We start from the raw sequence: 16,775 nt of genomic DNA, 5'->3' as shown, positions 1-16,775 counted from the left end.
AACTTCTTGTCGAGGATTTGGCTTCTCTTTCACAAGGTTTAATGAATGATCAAGGCGGTGAAAATAGTGTGATGGTGTGAGATTCTTCGTGTGTCTGTGTCAGCTGTCTGTGTGTCCCTTCAAATCCTCTCTTGTCTTGATGTGGTTCTCTTAACAGCTGCGAAGCGTGATGTTCCACACAGATTGTAATTCTTTTTTGAGACGGAGTTTTGCTCTTGTCGCCCAGGCTGGAGTGCCGTGGCGCGATCTCGGCGCACCGCAACCTCCGCCTCCCGGTTTCAAGCGATTCTCCTGCCTCAGCCTCCCAAGTAGCTGGGATTACAGGCATGCGCCACCATGCCCGGTTAATTTTGTATTTTTAGTAGAGACGGGCTTTCTCCATGTTGGTCAGGCTGGTCCCAAACTCCCGACCTCAGGTGATCCGCCCGTCTCGGCCTCCCGAAGTGCTGGGATTACAGGCGTGAGCCACCGCACCTGGCCACACTTAGATTGTAATTCTTATAGGGGAAAAATACTTAACGGCAGTCAAAATCTAATTCTTGGGTAGCAACTTGAGAAATAAAGCTTAAGTGATGACCAAGGACAAAGTGAAGAAATGCTATGAACTTTTGCTGCTAATATAATTGAGGCTTGCAGCTCTTGCTGTCTGAGGCAGAAACTCCAACTTGTGGTGCCATGCTTGATCCCTTTTTTTGTGTTTTGTCACATGTAGAATGCTGACTAGACTCCTGTAGCATTAGAGTACAGTCCTGGCTTTGAAGCCTCTTCCTAGCTGTATGACCTTCACTACTATAAACCTTTATTTTCTCATCCATAAATGAGGGTTGATGCCTCGTAGGGTTGATGTGAGCATGAAACGTGAGACATGATACCTGCAAAGTGTTGAGCACAGTGTTTGATAGGTAATAAGTGCAGAATGCATGTTAAATTTGTTGAATGAATGGCATTTCTGTAGTTTAAAGGGCTTTGAAGATGGAAACTAATCCTGGTGGGTGCTTTTTTTTTTTTTCCCCCTCTGTCTGCCTCCATTCACTCCCTTTCTAAGCTTTGTAATTGGTTGTGTTACTTCTTGTACATTCATTTCTCTCATTTTTATCCCAGGAAATGTCCGTCTTCTTCAGTTGTCCCAAAAATTTCCACCAGTAGCTCATCTAATTCTGAACTTAAGAATGATTTATTTTGTATTGTTTTACTCCTTAAGGGGTTTCTTTCTTTCTTTTTTTCTTTTTGAGGTATTTGTTGTCAATGAGGGTCAGACTCTGTAAAATATTTGAAGAGATTTATTCTGAGCCAAATATGGGTGACCAATGGCCCCTGACACAGCCCTCACGTGATCCTGATAACGTGTGCCCTGGTTATAAACATTTTAGGGAGACATGAGACATCAATCAAATACATGTAAGATTTACATTGATCCGGAAGGGTAAGACAGCTGTTAGGGGGTAGGGGCTTCCAGGTCATAGGTAGATTTCAAAATTTTCTGATTGGCAGTTGGTTGAAAGTTATTATCAATAGAAAGGAATGTCTGGGTTAAGGAATCCTGGGGATCAAGGTTTTGTTATGCAGATGAAGCCTCCAAATAGCAGGCTTTAGAGAGAATAGATTGTAAATGTTTCTTACAGACATCTGTGTTAATGTTAATGCTTTTCCTGAATTCCAGAAGGGAGGAGGGTATAATGAGGGGTGTAGGACTCCACCACCACTACCGCCTTCATGGCCTTAACAGGTTTTTCAGCTTAACTTTGGAATGTCCTTAGCCAAGGGGAGGGGTCCATTCAGATGGTTGGGGGTGCCTTAGAATTTTATTTTTGATTTATATCACGTACCATAAAATTTAATTTTATGTGTGTGCAATTCAGAGGTTTTTAATATATTGGCAAGGTTGTGCAGTCAGTCACCACTATCTAATCTCAGAACATTTTGATCACCCTGAGAAGAAACCCGATATCCATTAGCAGTCACTTCCTATTCTCCTACCCTCCCTCCTCTCAGTCCCTTGCAGTCACTATCTGTGTCTCTCTGGATTTGCCTATTCTGACATTTCATGTAAATAGGATCAAGCCTTTTGTTTGACTTCTTTGACTGTTCATGCCTTCAGTGTTCATCCATGTTGTCACATGTATCAGTACTTCCTTTTATTGCTGAGTAATATTCTGGTTTTTGGATATACCATGTTTTATGTATCCATTCATTGCTGATGGACATTTGTGTTGTTTCCACTTTTTGGCTATTGTAAATAATGCTGCTATGAACATTCTTATTGAAGCTTTTGTGTAAACCTATGTTTTCATTTCTCTTGGGTATATACTTCAGTGTGGAATTGCTGAGTCATAGGGTAACTGGGAGTTCTTCTGTCACCATATTTTCAACTTGTCTGAATTTAGAAACGTCTTAGAATCCAGTGGGCCTACCGTTTTGTCATCCTTTAAAGAAAGGAGTGAATAAAAGGATTTTGATATTGACAAGAAAGGAAATCACTAGTAAGGAGGTAATCTAATCCTTCTATATCATCATCTAACTCACAGAATCATACTTGCCATAAACTAAAGCTTTTATTACTGAACAAAGCTTCCCTCACCCAGTATGTGAAGAACTGGGATTCTGAGGATGATACCCTTTGTCTGTTGTAAATGCAGTGGATTAATAAGGGTTTGGGTTGTTGTTACTGAGAGAATACTATAGAGGTCACTAAAGTACGTTAGAGAAATAGTACCATATGGTCTTCTTTTTTCTACAGAGTGATTTTCACCTCTGAGAGTTATGTTCTGTGAGTTGTCCCAAACTCTTTTCTTTTTTTTTTTTTTTTTTTTTTTTTTTTGGTGAGGGAGTCTTGCTCTGTCATCCAGGCTGGAGTGCAATGGTGCGATCTTGGCTGGTCTTGGCTCACTGCAACCTCCGCCTCCCAGGTCCAAGCGATTCTCCTGCCTCAGCCTCCCGAGTAGCTGGGATTACAGGCACCTGCCACCACGCTCGGCTATTTTTTGTATTTTTAGTAGAGACGAGGTTTCACCATGTTGGCCAGGCTGGTCTCGAACTCCTGACGTCAGGTGGTCTGCCTGCCTCGGCCTCCCAAAGTGCTGGGATTACAGGCGTGAGCCACTGAGCCTGGCTGAATTGTCCCAAACTCTTTTGGGGCTTTTATAAATTTAGAGTTTCTGAATTTATACTCCTTGATCTTCCATGGGTGTACAGTGCCACTTTTGCTGATGTAAATTGCCAAGTAATAACAGCACTTAGTATGTGTCAGGCACTGTTGTAAGTTAATTATAAATGAATTAACATGAATTAGGTTGTGTCGTTATCCTCCTTTTTATATGAATAAACTGAGGAACAGAGATACTAAGAAATTTGCCCAAGGTTACGTGGTTAATAAATTGGTAACTTAATGTTTAGTGGGTTCAAGTGTATTTGTTTAGACTTCAAATCTGCTTCTGCTGAATTCTTGGCACCTACCCCTAGTGTACTGTAAATATAAGTATTTTAAGGAGTGAGAACATGGGACGAGAGCTTCATGTTCCTAGCTCAGGATTGCGGTTCTACTTATGATCAAGAGTTCTTTCCATCTTTATACAGCGTATGACCGACTTTAATTACTGGAAGAATTGAGGAATTTGTTTTATGTTAATCATAGTTGAGGCTGTAATACTTCACTGTTGGTTTAGTTCTTTAGTTCTTTTTTTTTTTTTTTTTTTTGTTTTTTGAGACGGAGTCTCGCTCTGTCGCCCAGGCTGGAGTGCAGTGGCGCGATCTCGGCTCACTGCAAGCTCCGCCTCCTGGGTTTACACCATTCTCCTGCCTCAGCCTCCTGAGTAGCTGGGACTACAGGCGCCCGCCACCGCGCCCGGCTAATTTTTTGTATTTTTAGTAGAGACGGGGTTTCACCGTGGTCTCGATCTCCTGACCTTGTGATCCGCCCGCCTCGGCCTCCCAAAGTGCTGGGATTACAGGCGTGAGCCACCGCGCCCGGCCAGTTCTTTAGTTCTTTATCCACCTCATCCTGTCATCATGTCCCCATGGCTGAGAAGATTCATGGTAAAGTTTGTTAATTAAAAGTAATATTTTTAAATTTTGTAAAAATCAGAAGGGTTCTAGGAGCATATGGAGTCTGCATTGGTAATCTCTGGTTCTAGGTTTTCTGTACTGGATTTAGGAAGAGATAAGTAGAGTGGAGTATTGAGATTTACTTTGTCTTTAAAAATATCCTTAGAAGTAAAATACATAAAAACATATTTACTCCTAAATATCCTTAGGAGTAAAACATTTAGAATACTTGAATATTCTTTTTTATTTTCTTGAGATGGAGTCTTGCTCAGTTGCCCAGGCTGGAGTGCAGTGGTGTGATCTTGGCTCACTGAAACCTCTGCCTCCTGGGTTCAAGCAATCCTCCTGCCTCAACCTCCCAATAGCTGGGATTACAGATGTGTGCCACCACGCCTGGCCAATTTTTGTGTTTTTAGTTGAGATGGGGTTTCACCATGTTGGTCAGGCTGGTCTTGAACTCCTGACCTCAGGTGATCGGCCCGCCTTGGCCTCCCAAAGTGCTGGGATTACAGGCGTGAGCCACTGTGCCTGGCCAAATACTTGAATATTCTATATGGTTTTGACAGTTTCAGTTGAATGGGAACCAACTTGCAGGGAATCAAAGATACTGCAGAGAACTGACTGGTTATTCCTTCATTCTACAGTTGGCTCAGATAACTGTGATGGCCATGCAGGAGAAATATCCAACTGAGGGGATCTCTCACATCACTTCACCAAGTGAGTAGTCAAAAGTTTTCTGGGTTAGATTCTGACCTTTGTTCTGTTTTTTCATATTCCTTAAGGTAAATATTGAACAAACAAGCATTCACTGAAATGCTGGTGCTAAAAGAACAAAAATAACATGCAGCTTCATAGAATATAAAAACAGGTCTCTGAGGGAACAATTATTTATCTCTTGTCCTACATGGCTTTCAACAGGACCACGTGGTTGGGAGAGGACGACACATAAAGGATTGGAACAGAATGACTTTGGAACATAGTTCCATTTGAAATCAGAAAAACACAGCATAAATTACTGTGTTCTATGTTGTCTTTGTCCTCCGGGTGGGTCAGTCATCTGCTAGCCCACAAAGATTGAAATTCTGCTTGGATGCCAACAGATTCTGTTGTGTTGTTACTAGAAACTCAGAAATTTAACTTTAGAGTGGATTAACAAGATTTTTAAACTTCAGTAAATATATTAAATATCTATAGTCCTTAAGTATCCATGGCAGATTGGTTCCAAGAACTCCTGCAGATACCAAAATCCACAGATAACTCGAGTCTCTGATATAAAATGGTGTGGTATTTGCATATAACCTATGTATATCCTACTGTTTACCTTAAACCGTCTCTAGATTACTTGTAATGCCCAATGCAATGTAAATGCTATGTAAATAGTTATACTGTATTGTTTGGGGAATAAGAAGAAAAACAAGTCTATGCACATTTAGTAAGATGCCATTAAAAAAAATTGGTTGAATTCACACTCGTAGAAACCGTGAATATGGCCGGGCGCTGTGGCTCACACCTATAATTCCAGCACTTTGGGAGCCCAAGGCGGGTGGATCACCTGAGGTCAGGAGTTCGAGACCAGCCTGGCCAACATGGTGAAACCCCGTGTCTACTAAAAATACAAAAATTAGTAGGGTGCAGTGGCACGTGCCTGTAATCCCACCTACTTGGGAGGCTGAGGCAGGAGATTCACTTGAACCTGGGAAGCGGAGGTTGAGGCGAGCTGAGATCGGGCCACTGCACTCCAGCCTGGGCAACAGAGCGAGACTGTGTCTCAAAAAAATAGGAAAAAGAAGAAACCACGGATACGGAGAGCTGACTGTATATTAAACACGTAAATATATGTATACACTGTGCAGGCATGTTAAGTAGATAATACATATTTCAAATAAGTAGTATTTTAGAAAAATGACTTGTTGAATTCTGGGGTATTGGTAAAGAAGAGGGCACATTTAATTCAACTTAAGGTATGTTTTATTTAACTTAAAAATCTCACAGTGCCTTCCTCAGCATAGATATTCAGTAAATGTTTGGTGTATTCTCTTAGGCATGCTGCCTTGCATATAGTAGGCACCATTATAAGCATTAGTTGAATCAATTCAAGATTCATTCAGCTTTTTTTTTTTTTTTTTTTGAGACGGAATCTCGCTCTGTCACCCTGACTGGAGTGCAGTGGCACGATCTCGGCTCACTGCAAGTTCTGCCTCCCGGGTTCATGCCATTCTCCTGCCTCAGCCTCCCACGTAGCTGGGACTACAGGCGCCCGCCACCACACCCATCTTATTTTTTGTATTTTTTAGTAGAGATGGGTTATCACCATGTTAGCCAGGTGGTCTCAATTTCCTGACCTTATGATCCGCCCGCCTCAACCTTCCAAAGTGCTGGGATTACAGGCATGAGCCACTGTGCCCGGCCTCAGCAAATATTTTTTAAACACCTGCTTATGTGCTTGCACATTCTCTGAGATTTGTACAGTTTCTATGACAATTATGTATATAATGGAAGTTTTTGGAACATTCCCTTTCCTAACAAAGCTTTCTGATGGTTTTTTTCTCTCTTCAGTAGTATCTCATTCAGATTAATAAAGGTCTTAATAATTGATAAGGATGCTACTGATAGGACATGCACTATAACACAAAAAATTTCAGCTTTTTTTTTTTTGGAGACAGAATCTTGCTCTGTGGCCCAGGCTGGAGTGCAGTGGCATAATCTCAGCTCACTGCAACCTCCGTCTCCTGGGTTTAAGTGATTCTTGTGCCTCAACCTTCCAAGTAGCTGGGATTACAGGCATGCACCACCACGCCTGGCTAATTTTTTTGTATTTTAGTAGATACGGGGTTTCACCATGTGCCCAGGCTGGTCTCCAACTCCTGAGCTCAGGTAATCTGCTTGCCCTGGCCTCCCAAAGTGCCAGGATTACAGGCATGACCACGGTACCCGGCCAACTTCAGCATTTAAACTTCAATTTTGAAATAAGTGTAAACCTCTATAAATATATCAAAATATGTTTTTAACAAATAACTCTTTGGAGTTAGAGTGTGGAGTAAGTGGATGGAAAAATGGTAACGATGAAGAGTGGAAGATTAGTAGTAGTAACAGGGAGCAGTTTCCAGTAGGAAGTCAGGAAGGTGGTAATAGAGGCCCTCAATCTTAACTGTTTCAAAAAGACTGGCAAATTTTACACTGACTAGAGAGAGAAAGCTGTGTAGACTCACCAGAAGGTCAGATTTCTTTGCTTTGGGTTAGAATTACACCAACTTAGTATAGTAGCATTGGCTAATCTCATGCTGCTCAGAAACTCTGACTGTTGCCTGTGTCTTCTATAACAATTACAGATTATTGAGTATATAAAGATTCTTTCAAATGAGGCAGTCACTGTGATCCAAAGAATAGAAGTATTTGGGGAAAGTCAGGTTGCCTTCAGTAGAAAGCCAAGGTAAGGGTAGCAAAAAAGGAGCAAAAGTGGAAGAAAATAGGTTAAAAAAATGGGAGAAGCACTAAACTTGGAAGAAAGGAATAAAGTAATTTGTGTCTAAATATCATTTGCCTTCCACTAGATCAGAGAGTCTGTAGAACCGTATTTTCTGATGTCAGCTGTCACACTTTAGGTTAAATGGAGGATAAGTAGCTGCCGTTAGTTTTTTTGTTTATTTGTTTACATGGATTACCAGATACACCTTAGGAAAATTATAGTGGTTTTTAAAAAATAAATTTAAGTCTTTGCTAGAATGTTAGTGAATCAAGTATTTATTGAACACTTCCTACCTACCTCCCCTCAAACAGCATATTTTAAATCAAATCAATTTCACCGGTCTTTTTGTCTTAACCTGCTCAGCAGTTTTAGTGATTTCTTCACATAGCTCTCAAGATAAAACCCTAGGCTCTTCAGATTGACTTTCAAAACTCACCTTGATCTCCATAGGATTCACCTATTGAGGGTACCCTGGTTCAGTGACACAATGATATTCTTTTCTTTTTTTGGGGGATGAGGGGAACGGAGTTTCGCTCTTGTTGCCTAGGCTGGAGTGCAATGGCGCGATCTTGGCTCACTGCAACCTCGAAGCAATGATTTTCAACTGGGAACTGGACTGCTTGTTGCTTGGTTGAGGGTTGCTGCTGGCATTTAGTGAGTGGGAACCAGGGATGCTAAACCATTCTGTAATGTATAGACTACACATTGAAGAATGGTCATCCCCAGAATGCCAAAAGCACCATTGAGAAACTGTAAGAGGAAAGAATGTGGGTTTTGGAATCAGAAAGAACTGGGTTCAAATATCAGCCCTCCCCTCTGTAAAATAGGGGTGGTAATACTTTTCAGTAAGTAGGTAGGCAAGATTATGTTTGTAAGGTGCTGTGTCTTTACAGGTTTCAATAAATGGCCACTGCTATTAAATATGATTGTTTTCTGTTCCAGTACTCCTGGATTCTTGGTGGGTCTTACTTATTACCATCTTTGAATATTCTCACTTCTCATATTATTTCCACTTAAAATTAACTAGCTCAGGCTGGGCCCGCTGGCTCACACCTGTAATCCCAGCACTTTGGGAGGCCGAGGAGGGTGAATTATGAGGTCAGGAGTTCAAGACCAGCCTGGCCAAGATGGTAAAACCCCGTCTCTACTAAAAATACAAAAATTAACTGGGCGTGGTGGCAGGCACTTGTAATCCCAGCTACTCGGGAGGCTGAGGCAGAGAATTGCTTGAACCCAGGAAGCGGAGGTTGCCGTGAGTTGCACACCACTGCACTCTAGCCTGGGCAACAGAGCAGACTCCGTCTCCAAAAAAAAAAAAAACTAGGTCGGAGCAGCTGAAATAGGCACAGAAGAGAGAAAGGGGTAGATTGCTGCTATTCTCTCATGGTTTATGTGATTTTGTAAAAAAACGATCTAATGGGGTTACATCAGCTCGTTCACAGTAAAGGTGGGAAATGCCTCTTGTTTCAGGTTCCAATGTGATTCAGAAGGGCAGTTCCCTGGGGACTGAATGGCAGACCCCAGTTATCTCGGAGCCCTTTCGGAGCCGCTTCAGCCGCTGTTCAAGTGTAGCCGACAGTGGGGACACAGCCATTGGTACATCATGCTCAGATATTGCAGAGGGTAAGTCTGTATTAATTATTTGATTACCAATATGTATTGTCATTTTCAGATTTCATTTTGGGTATATTGGCATTTCCAGATTGTGTTATTTCCAGAATGTTCATAATGTCGGTCCATTCAAGGAGTCTGTCTTCTTTCCCTGTGCTTCTCACATCTGGTCCCTTTATCTAAATTTCCATTTTTTATCTTATCTGAAACAACTTTGTTGGGGGACGGGAGGACGGGATCTCACTCTGTCACCCAGATTGGAGTGCACTGGCGTGATCATGGCTCACTGCAGCCTCCCAGGCTGAGGTGATCCTCCCCACCTCAGCCTCCTGGGTAGCTGAGACTGCAGGTATGCACCACCATGCTTCACTAATTTTTTGTGTGTTTTTATAGAGATGGGGTTTCGCCGTGTTGCCCAGGCTGGTCTGGACTCCCAGACTCAAGAGAACCATCTGCCTCAGCCTCCCAAAGTGTTGAGATTACAGGCATGAGCCCCTGTGCCTAGCCTTTGAAACAACTTTCTAATAGGTTAATTGACCTCAAGTCTTTCCCTCTGCTGCCAGATTATTTTTGCTAAAAGCCTAATTTCATAGTTTCCTGTAAATCTTCAATAACTCCTGTTGCTTGGGAGATGAAATTCAGAGCCTTCAGTTCTGTGATCGTCCCTATGCCACCCACTCAAACATATTTCCTGCTGTCACCAGGTCTGAATGTACAGTCCTGTTTTTTGTTTTGTTTCTACTAATTTGTTGAGATGGTCTCGCTCTGTCACCAAGGCTAGAGTGCAGTAGTGCCATCATGCTCACTGCAGCCTTAAACTCCTAGGCTCCTGAGTAGCAGGGACTACCAGCATGGTGCCACTACACCCAGCTATGTTTTTTATTTATTTATTTATTTTAATTTATTTTTTATTTTTTGTAGAATTGAGGTCTTGCTATATTGTTCAAACTATTTGCCTGAAACAATCCTATTGCCTCAGCCTCCCAAAGTGCTGAGTGAGTGCAGGGATTACAGGCTAGAGCCACCATACGCAGCTGGTTTTGGGTTTCTGATACCCGGGCTCTTTTTTTCCTTCTTTAATCTGGGCCCATGTGTGCGATGCCTGCCTCCTCTTGCCTTTCCTAGCTATGCTGATCTTACTATTCAAGATCCAGCAAATATCCCACAGGCTTTTCCTATCCCTTACACTCATTAGTCATATCATTCTCCTTACATTCTTGTGTCTTTATTATCTCTGCCACTTGTTTTTGCACTTAAGTATTGCCAGTTAATACTTTATGAGGGCATTTTGTTTTTCCATTTAGATTGGTGAGTTCTAGAAGGCAGAGAACCTAATGATAATAATTAACTACTGTTGATTGTATGCTTTGTGATAGATACTATAAATTTTTTCTATATTATTTCACTAAAGCCCTTAAGAACCCTATAATATGTCTTATTTCCATTTTACGGATGAGAAGGCTGAATTTCAAAGTGATTGAATGAGTTTCTTAAAGTCACAAAACTAGTCACTTCAATAATCATGTGTTGTAATTTTAAAACATCTACTCCACAGCCACTAGGATGGCTATACTCCAAAAGATGATAATAATCCCAACTACTTGGGAGGCTGAGGCAGGAGGATCACTTGAGTCCAGGAGTTTGGAGACTAGCCTGGGCAACATAGTGAGACCCCATCTCAAAAAAAAAAAAGGTAAGTTCAATCACCTTGTTACACAGGTTGTGTGTGTGACTCTGTTTTTTATTCCTTTAGGGAAATAAAGGTTAAACATAGGTTATTCCTGACCTGATAGTTCTGCTCCTAGATATAAATGAATACACAAGTTTTTGTATGGACTTATACATAAATGTTGGTAGCAGCATTATTCATGATAGTCAAAAGTAGAAACAATCCAAAACCCACAACTGATGAATGAATGAATAAAATATCCATATAATACAGTAGAATATTATTCAGCAATAAAAAGAAATGAAATACTGGTATGTGTGCTACCTTAAAAACATATACTGGCCAGGCGTGGCAGCTGATGTCTGTAATCCTGGCACTTTGGGAGGCCAAGGTGGGTGGATTGCCTGAGCTCAGGAGTTCGAGACCAGCCTGGGCAACACAGTGAAACCCCATCTCTACTAAAATACAAAAAATTAGCTGGGCATGGTTATGTGTGTCTGTAATCTATTTGGGAGGCTGAGACAGGAGAATCACTTGAACCGGGGAGGCGGAGGTTGTAGTGAGCTGAGATTGTGCCATTGCACTCCAGCCTGGGCAACAGAGTGAGACTCTGTCTCAAAAAATAATAATAATAATAACATATACTAAGACTATATTTTCAGGGATCATTTCTGTAGTATGTTACTAGAGAAGTTTTTCTGAATGTGTAGAGCACCGGTAAGAAAAAGAAAATGAAAATAAAATGAAATAACCATTATATATGAAGTAAAAAAAAAAAGCCAGACACAAAAGGCTGTATATTGCATGATTCCATCTATATCAGGGGTCCCCAACCCCTGGGCCTAGGACCAGTACTAGTCTGGCCTGTTAGGAACAACACAGCAGGAGGTGAGCAGCAGGTCGAGCATTACCGCCTGAGCTCCATCTCCTGTCAAATCAGTGGTGGGACTAAATTCTCATAGGAGCACGAATGCTATTGTGAACTATGCATTTGAGGGATCTAGATTGCATGCTCCTTATGAGAATCTAATGCCTAAAGTCCAGAATAGGTAAACGTACAGAAACACAAAGTAGATTAATGGTTTTCTAGGGCTTCAGAGGCTGGTGGAAACATAGCATGACTGCCAAAGGGTAAGAAGTTTTCTTTTTGGAGTGATGAAAATGTTGTAAGATTGATTGTAGTGATTACACAATTCCATTGATATACTAAAACCCATTGAATCGTACACCTCAAGTGAGCAAATTGTATGATATATGAATTGTATTTCAATAAAGGTTTTTGGTTTTTGTTTTTCTTAAATAGGTATGAGCTGAGAGGAGTAAATTTAAAAATGAAAAGAAAAAAAAAGCCAGGGACAGTGGTCAGTACCTGTAGTCCCAGCTGCTCCCAAGGCTGAGGTGGGAAAATCACTTGAGCCCAGGAGTTGAGTACAGTCTGGGCAACATAGTGAGATCTTGTCTCCAAATAAAAGAGGGGGTAGTGGGGACCACATCTACTATTACTGGTTCCTAGACATCTAGCATTAATTTTAGTTTTTGTTTGTTTGTTTTATAGAGATAGGGTCTCTTTTTGTCACCCAGGCTGGAGTGCAATGACGTGATCATAAGCTCATTGCAGCCTTGAACTCCTGGGCTTAAGCGATCTTTCCACCTAAACCTTCTGAGTAGCTGGGACTACAGGCATGTACCATCACACTCAGCCAGTTTTGTTTGTTTGTTTTGTTTTGTGGAAACGGGTTCTCACCATCTTGCCCAGGCTGGTTCTTGAAGTTCTGGGCTCAAGCAGTCCTCCTGCCCTGGCCTTCCAAAGTGCTGGGATTATAGGTGTGAGCCACTGCACCCAGCCCTTAGCATTAATTTTAATAGTTTGACAACTATATGTATAGTGGGGACTGTGCTCAGTAAATACTGAGTAGAATTGAATCAGATTTTGAGGTACACGGGACTTCAAAAATCACCTCTGCTCATTTTGATTGGTGAATAACAAAAATTCCCAAGGAGTTAAGTAACTTGCCTAACATCATACAGCTGGTTATCAGATTCTGGTCTTCTGACTGTGTAATAGTCTATCAATTGTGTAATCAAAAGTCTTCTGTTAATTTAATTTTCACTTGTTAAGGTTTTGTCTGCATGTGCAGTCATGGGACCTTTTTATTTTTATTAAATAATAGATATTTTTAAAATCAATAGTCTAGATTTTTCCCGTTGAAATAACCAGCTGTATTTAATTCAGTTACACTGCTACACAGATTGTATGTGTGACTCTCTTTTTTATTCTTTTGGGAACATATTTGTATTTCTAGTGCATTCTTTTAAAATTGTAATAGTCCTCTTGAGATAGGGACCAAAGATAATGGTCTAGAAGTTTTTTTTTTTTTTTTTTTTTTTGTATTATTATTACTAGTTTTCCGAGACAGTCACTCTGTCGCCCAGGCTGGAGTGCAGCGGCACAATCTCAGTCATCGTAACCTCTGCCTCCTGGGATCAAGCGATTTTCCTGCCTCAGCCTCCCGAGTAGCTGCAATTACAGGCGCGCCACCACGCCTGGCTAATGTTTGTATTTTTCGTAGAGACGGGGTTTCACCATGTTGGCCAGTCTGGTCTTGAACTCTTGACCTCGTGATCCACCTGCCTCGGCCTCCCAAAGTGCTGGGATTACAGGCGTGAGCCACCACACCCGGCCCTAGATGTTTTTTTAAACTGCTGTGTTTGTTAAATACCATGATCCTAATCTTAACTCTTTTTGTGTGTTTGTTTTGAGATGGAGTGTCACTCTGTCACCCAGGCTGGTGTGCAGTGGCGTGATCTTGGCTCACTGCAACCTCCACCTCTTGGGTTCAAGCGATTCTTCTGCCTCAGCCTCCTGAGTAGTTGGGATTACAGGCACGTGCCACCACACCCGGCTAATTTTTATATTTTTAGTAAAGATTGGGTTTCACCATGTTGGCCAGACTGGTCTTGAACTCCTGACCTCAGCTGATCCACCCACCTTGGCTTCTCAAAGTGCTGGGATTATAGGCGTGAGCCACGCTCTTGGCCTCTAATCTTAACTCTTAGACTTTGTTTTCATGAATCTAGCTTGCAGTCTAGTTGACAAGAACCCCTGTGACTGGTATACAGTATAGTTCATTGTTGCATCTTTAAGTTGAATAGGCATGCTTTTGATTCCACCCTTCACTAAGGTGTTTTACCTTGGAAGATTCTAGAGGGACAGAGTAGAGGTGGGTACTGAAGAGTTCAGAATGCTTTCAGTTCTTTGCAAAAGACTGAAATAGTCACTGGCGTAATTCAGGCTACTGAATCACTTCAGGTGTAGACTGAAGTGACTGAGATTTGGTAATAGCTGAATCTACCCTTACTGTGCAAGGAAGGTTGCTAAAAAAATGAGTTGTTTTTTAGGGTGGGGAGGGGGCAGAAAATGTGGTTAAGTAGAGGAGAGATTTAGAACTGTATTCTTAAAATGGCAAAACCCCAATGTTTTGGGGAACTGTAGATTTCTGTAAATAAAAATCACATATCCCATGCACTGTATTTTTTAAAGATATGGGTCTTGCTATGTTGCCTACACTGGAGTGCAATGATTGTTCACAGGTACTATCATAGTGTACTATAGCCATAAATTCGAGAGGGCTCAAGTAATCCTCCTGAGTTAGACTACTGAGTAGCTGGGCCTACAGAAGTGCATCACCTGCCTGGTTCCCATACACTAAATTTTGAATGCCTTTGAAAATCGTAGAAGATAGAGGTCCCTTTGAAAATGAGTGTTGCTATTTCATTTCAAAATATTCTGGCCGGGCGCAGTGGCTCACGCCTGTAATCCCGGCACTTTGGGAGGCCGAGGCGGGTGGATCCATGAGGTCAGGAGATCAAGACCATCCTGGCTAATGTGGTGAAACCCCATCTCTACTAAAAATACAAAAAAAAAAATTAGCCGGGTGTGGTGGTGGGCGCCTGTAGTCCCAGCTTCTCAGGAGGCTGAGGCAGGAGAATGACATGAACCCAGGAGGCGGAGCTTGCAGTGAGCCGAGATCACACCATTGCACTCCAGCCTGGGTGACAGAGCAAGACTCCGTCTCAAAAAAAAAAAAGAAAAATTCTAAACCACAAACCAGACTTACCGTGTAACTCAGAGGTCTCCAACTTTTGGCCCGTGAACCAGTACCAGTCCATGCATATTAGGAACCAGGCCACACGGCTGGAGGTGAGCAGCAGGTGAGCAAGCGTTACTGCCTCAGCCTGCGCCTCCTGTCAGATCAGTGGTGACATTAGATTCTCATAGAAGAACAAACCCTATTGTGAACTGTGCATGTGAGGGATCTAGGTTGCTCAGTCCTTATGAGAATCTAATACCTGATGATCTGAGGTGGAACAGTTTGATCCTGAAACCATCCCGCCCACCATCATCTGTGGAAAAATTGTGTTCCACAAAACCATTCCCTGGTACCAAAAAGGTTGGGGACCGCTGGTGTAACTTTATATTTTATAGCACAGTTAGTCTGAATCAGGCAGTTTCCTTAATATAAATAGATAAACCCAATAGATAAGTTAAAAATGTGGACAAGGACCTCACCTTAATTTTCTAAGATGTCCATTTATCATCTATAAAAAATTAGGAAAGCCATATTCTTCTAGGTCAGTTGGTACTTTTCTTCTTGGCTTTGGTTTTGACATTATTTTGGGGTTATCTTAGTCTGTTTTCTGTTACTATAAGAGAATACCTGAGACAGTGTAACTTATACAGAAAAGATGTTTATTTTGCCCATGGTTCTGGAGAGTGGGAAGTCCAAAGGCATAGTGGCAGCATCTGGCGAAGGCTTTTGTACTGTATCACAACATGGTGGAAAGCAGAGACCACAAGAGTGAGCCAAGCTTGCCTTTTTTTCTTTTTGAGGTAGAGTCTTATTTCTGTCACTCAGGCTGGAGTGCAGTGGCGGGGTCTTGGCTCACTGCAGCTTCCGCCTCCCAGGTTCAAATGATTCTCCTGCCTCAGCCTCCTGAGTAGCTGGGATTACAGGCACCCGCCATCACGCCCAGCTAATTTTTGTATTTTTAGTAGAGATGGTGTTTCACCATGTTAGCCAGGCTGGTCTTGAACTCCTGACCTCAAATGATCCGCTTGCCTCTGCCTCCCAAAGTGCTAGGATTACAGGCGTAAGCCACCGTGCCAAACCCAAGCTTGCTTTTTTTTTTTTTTTTTTTTTTGAGATGGAGTTTAGCTCTTGTTGCCCAGGCTGGAGGGCAATGGTAGGATCTCGGCTCACTGCAACCTCTGCCTCCCGGGTTCAAGCAATTCTCCTGCCTCAGCCTCCCAAGAAGCTGAGATTCCAGGCATGTGTCACCACACCCAGCTAATTTTGTATTTTTAGTAGAGATGGGGTTTCTCCATGTTGATCAGACTGGTCTCAAACTCCTGACCTCAGGTGATCCGCCCGCCTCAGCCTCCCAAAGTGCTGGGATTACAGGCATGAGCCACCTTGCCTGGCCCCAAGCTTGCTTTTATAACAACCCACTGCTTTGAGAACTAACTCACTTCTGCTAATCTATTATGAAGCTTCTACCCTCATGACCCAGTCACCTCTTAGAGACCCCCACCTCTTAATACTGTTACATTGGCAATTAAGTTTCTAACACATGAACTTTTAGGGGACAGACACTTTCAAACCATAGCAGAGGGTGTGGACTCAGAACTGAATTTGGTGAATCTAGAGAGAGTGGTGCTATGGATGGAGAATGGAAGGAGGTATTGCAGAGTTCATGGTAGCAACCCCTCATGTGCTACAACCTCACAGTCTTCTGTTTTGTAATTACACTATGGGAGCAGCAACCCTTGATAAGAACTGATACTATGTGCTTTTATGGAGAATTTAAAACATTGCTTATGGTTAAGCACGGTGGCTCATCCCTGTAATTCCAGCACTTTGGAAGGCTGAGACAGGTGGATCACTTGAGGTTAGGAGTTCAAGACCAGCCTGGCCAACATGGTGAAAC

At 42.1% G+C, this 16,775-nt stretch overlaps 1 protein-coding gene and 1 pseudogene across 7 annotated transcripts in view; both read left to right on the top strand.

Moving 5' to 3' along the window:
• The window catches only part of CEP85 (centrosomal protein 85), a 50,435-nt gene that overhangs the window by 7,180 nt on the left and 26,480 nt on the right, over positions 1 to 16,775 (top strand). For all 7 annotated transcript variants that reach the window (XM_077993774.1, XM_077993769.1, XM_077993771.1 and 4 more), the window contains 2 exon segments: positions 4,686 to 4,758; positions 8,978 to 9,130. In XM_077993774.1, the coding sequence (XP_077849900.1) occupies positions 4,704 to 4,758; positions 8,978 to 9,130 (208 nt within the window). In that variant the 5' untranslated portion in view covers positions 4,686 to 4,703.
• Positions 11,434 to 11,522, top strand: LOC114674734 (small nucleolar RNA U3; annotated as a pseudogene).

Source organism: Macaca mulatta, chromosome 1 (genome assembly GCF_049350105.2).
Source record: "Macaca mulatta isolate MMU2019108-1 chromosome 1, T2T-MMU8v2.0, whole genome shotgun sequence".
Taxonomy (NCBI): Eukaryota; Metazoa; Chordata; class Mammalia; order Primates; family Cercopithecidae; genus Macaca; species Macaca mulatta.
Note: the sequence above shows the minus strand (reverse complement) of the source record. Positions and strands in the feature narration are given on the sequence as shown.